The 3798-nt window shown below is 65.7% G+C and overlaps 1 protein-coding gene across 1 annotated transcript; it reads right to left on the bottom strand.

Moving 5' to 3' along the window:
• Window positions 1-460: 460 nt before the first annotated feature.
• LOC118695653 (junctional adhesion molecule-like) lies at window positions 461-2863 on the bottom strand. The gene is made up of 6 exons (XM_036397310.1): window positions 2639-2863; window positions 2019-2244; window positions 1381-1492; window positions 1035-1095; window positions 791-889; window positions 461-622 (listed from the first exon to the last, which is right to left on the bottom strand). Exons 1-6 carry the CDS (start codon window positions 2861-2863, stop codon window positions 461-463), a joined length of 885 nt encoding a protein of 294 aa, XP_036253203.1.
• Window positions 2864-3798: the final 935 nt, after the last annotated feature.

The raw sequence follows: 3798 nt of genomic DNA, 5'->3' as shown, positions 1-3798 counted from the left end.
CCTTCTGTGCCCCGTTTGGCTTTGCTCCTGCCTGGGTGCCCCGTGCCAGGCTGTACATGGGTTCAGGGGCTGCCGGGCCCTGGGCCAGGCAGGTTTTGGCACACTTGGACATCACATGCTCAGGCTGGAGGTAAAACGAAGACAGCATCAGGGAAGACTCCCTGAGTTTTATTATGTACAGAAAAACGCTGTGACAGCTCCTGCTGCATCTCCCCCTTGGGGATCCTCACCCTGGGCCAGGATCAGAGCTGGAGCGTGAGGCTGTGCCCACTCTCTGGAGTCCAGGGGGCAGGAGCCACGGGGACAGGCGTCCCCTGGTGCCCTGCACACAGCTGGGGTGGGCTGTGCCCCGGCAGTGCCCTGGCACGGGGCACACAGCGACGTGTCACCAGTTCTCAGTCCTCAGAGGCACAGAGGTGTCCCGGACACACCTGGAACGGGGCTGCCATCCACAGCACAGCTACTTCTGCAGCTCTGGGGGCTGGGGCAGAGCCTCCTCCGGCCTGCTGTGGGGCTCCTGGCTCTGTCCATGCCCCTGGGTCCCCTCTGCCATCCACTCGGACGGGATGGCCCTCTTGGCCAGCTCCACGTAGACGCCGTTGTCCCGGCAGTGAGACGGGTGCTGCAGGGAGCAGGGACAAGGAGTGAGCATCACCACGGGTACCAGGGGCTGTGTGGGGGCACGGGATGCCGGGGTCTGGCACAGGGAGTGAGGCCTGGGTGCCATGGCCCTGGTGAGGGGGGCAGTGAGTGCTGTGGGGGTCCCAGCATGCCTGCTGCAGCTCCTCACCATGGTTATGTACGTGTCCTCAGCTCTCTTCTTCTTCTTCTTTGCTTCCTGCTCGGCCTTGGGCACCTCAGCTCCAGGGATGGAGGTGTAAATTGCTTCCTGCGAGGGGCAGATCAGGCTGTTTGGGACTGAGCAGCCCCCAAACACTCAGGGGCTGCCACAGGGCAAGGTGCAAGAGCCATGGCTGGAGCTGCCAGCAAACAGCCCCGGGTGCCCGGGCAGGGTGGGATCCCCTCACTCTCACCTCTGCTTTGCCTTTGTTGCTGCTCTGTCCCATCCTCTCCAGGGCCGTGACGGTTGCAAACCTCGAGGGAAGGCAGCAGCAGTGTCACCTGCGGCCAGGAGCATCACCCGCTCCTCCCGTCCCTCCCTCTCCCGGGACACTGACACCCCTCTGCACACGCCCGGGCCAGGCTATCCGTGCTGCTGGCACAGCCCAGGAGGTTTGGGAGCCGAGGGGACACACACGGTGACACTAGATGGCAGCAGGGGGCTGGCACCCCACACCTGGGCAGCTGAACCCTCACACCTGCGGGCACCAGGGAGGGCTGCAGGGAGCTCACCCCCTAAAGCCAGAGCAGCGTTTTTACCTCTTCCTCACGCAGAGCCCGGCCAGGAACGCCACCACCACGGCCACGCAGCCACAGCCCACCACGGCCGGCCAGAACCCGGAGTCCTTCGGGGGCGCCGCATCCTCGGCACCTGCGGGGGGACACCGAGGAGGGGATGGATGGCACCGGGGGGACACCGAGGAGGGGATGGATGGCACCAGGGGGACACGGAGGAGAGGATGGCACCGGGGGGACACCGAGGCGGGGATGGATGGCACCGGGGGGACACCGAGGAGGGGATGGATGGCACCAGGGGGGACACCGAGGCGGGGATGGCACCGGGGGGACACGGAGGAGGGGATGGCACCGGGGGGACACCGAGGCGGGGGTGGCACCGGGGGGACACTGAGAGGGGATGGCACCATGGCACCAGGGGGACACCGATGTAGGGATGGCACCGGGGGGACACCGAGGCGGGGATGGCACCGGGGGGACACCGAGGCGGGGATGGCACCGGGGGGACACCGAGGCGGGGGTGGCACCGGGGGGACACTGAGAGGGGATGGCACCATGGCACCAGGGGGACACTGAGAGGGGATGGCACCAGGGGGACACCGAGGCGGGGGTGGCACAGCCGGGACGCCCCGAGCCGGGGCAGCCCCGGGAGCATCGCGCACCTCTGGGTACGGCGGGGCTGACGAGCAGCACCGTGCGGCTCCTGAAGACGCTGCTGGTCTCCAGCAGGCGCAGCTCGCACTCGTAGGTGCCGCTGTCGTTGAGACGCAGGTCCTGCAGCAGGATGGAGCCGTCCCAGCCGGAGATGTTCCCCCGCCACTGCGCCCGGTTCTTGAAGCGGCCCGCGGGGACGCCGTGGTTGCTGTAGTAAAAAAACACCATCTCCTCCTGCCAGGGCAGTGCAGGACGGCAGGGGCAGGATGTCAGGTGCCTGCTCCTCCTCAAGAGCTCCCGGTTCACACTTTCTCCCGTCCCGTGGCTGTTCTGGGCCACACTCAGGGAAAGCCCCAGGATGCAGCACCCGGAGCTGAGCTCCCCCTCTGCCGCTGGAACTGCCCCCACACGGGGACCCTCTCATGGAAACTCCCTCTCCTCATGGCCTGGAGGCAGGAGGATTGGCTTCCCCACAGCTTCTCCATGGCTGCATCCCCATGGCTACTCCCATGGCTGCATCCCACAGCCTTTCTAGGGCTGCATCCCACAGCCTCCCCATGGCTGCCTTGCCCTCCCTCCCCTGCCACCAGCCCCGTGTCCCTGTTGTCCCAGCCCTGTCCTGACCCACCTGTGTGCCAGCTCCTGCCCTGTGCAGCCAGTCCACTTTGTGCAGGGTCCATCCCTTGCTGTCGGGGTCCAGGAAGAGGCACTGCAGCAGCACAGAGTCCCCAGCCCTAGCTCGGAGCTGGGGCTCTGTGAACACCTCGGCAGCCCCCGTGCACCGCCCTGCCCGGGACAAGGACAGCAGCATGAGCCCGGGGAGGAGGGCCAGCTGCAGCCTGCCCGTCCCCATGGCTGTCTCCAGTGCAGGACAGCCTGGGGCTCACGGCCCTGAGCAGCCCAGAGGCCCAGCCCGTGCCTGAGCCCTGCTCAGGGGTGCGGGATGTGGGGCAGTGCATCCTCCCGCCGCCACACCAAGGGCTGCTGCCGGTGATGCAGCCGAAGGGGAGCTGGGAAGCTCAGCCCCTGCCCTCCTGAAGCTCAGCCCCTGCCCTCCTCGCCTCGGAGCCAAAGCCTGCAGCTCCTGCTGTGACTCACTGCCCGGGAGAGCCTGTGCTGCTCTCATCTCCGCCAGGCCAGGGGCGATTCCAGCGCTTCACACGAATTTCAGTTCCTCCCTCACTGCTCATTTGGCTTCCTTCCCCTTTGCTCACAGGCTCCAGACCTGGGCTTGTACTTGTCTGGCCACATAACCACAGCTTGGGGCTTCCAGGGCGGCTGGACAGTGGGAAAACAGCAAAGCAGGGGAACATCAAAGAGCACAGAGCTGACAGCCCCCACGAGGCAGCTGCGGCTGCGGACGGCGGCAGGAAGGGGATTAAAGGTCCCCTCTGAGCTAAAAGGTTCTGTGAAACGAGCGGGGCAGAAAATGTCACTGGAGCTCGTCAGCCCCACCTGCCCCAGCCTGCAGTGGCCCTGCAAGGGGAGGCTGAGGCTCTGCTGCTGTTTGCTGGGAGCTGATTCAGCTCGGGGGAGCTGCTCAGACAGGTAGGCTCGTCCTCGTGGCTGAGCCACTGCGCCCAGCCTGTCCACAGCCACCGAGGGCTGGGCCCTGGCCAGGCACCAAGTGTTTGTCTGAACGCTGTAAATAATGAATGCAAAGTGCTGCAGCTTCCCAAACAAGTTCTGTTGGTCTTGACCAGCTGAGGAGCTGAAAATGACAAATATTTGCCAGCGGAGGGGACCAAGGGAGCTGCCTGCCTCGAGCAGAGCCAAAATCAATACCTT

Source organism: Molothrus ater, chromosome 22 (assembly GCF_012460135.2).
Source record: "Molothrus ater isolate BHLD 08-10-18 breed brown headed cowbird chromosome 22, BPBGC_Mater_1.1, whole genome shotgun sequence".
NCBI lineage: Eukaryota > Metazoa > Chordata > Aves > Passeriformes > Icteridae > Molothrus > Molothrus ater.
The sequence above is the reverse complement of the archived record's forward strand: the minus strand, read 5'-3'. Positions and strand labels throughout refer to the sequence as shown.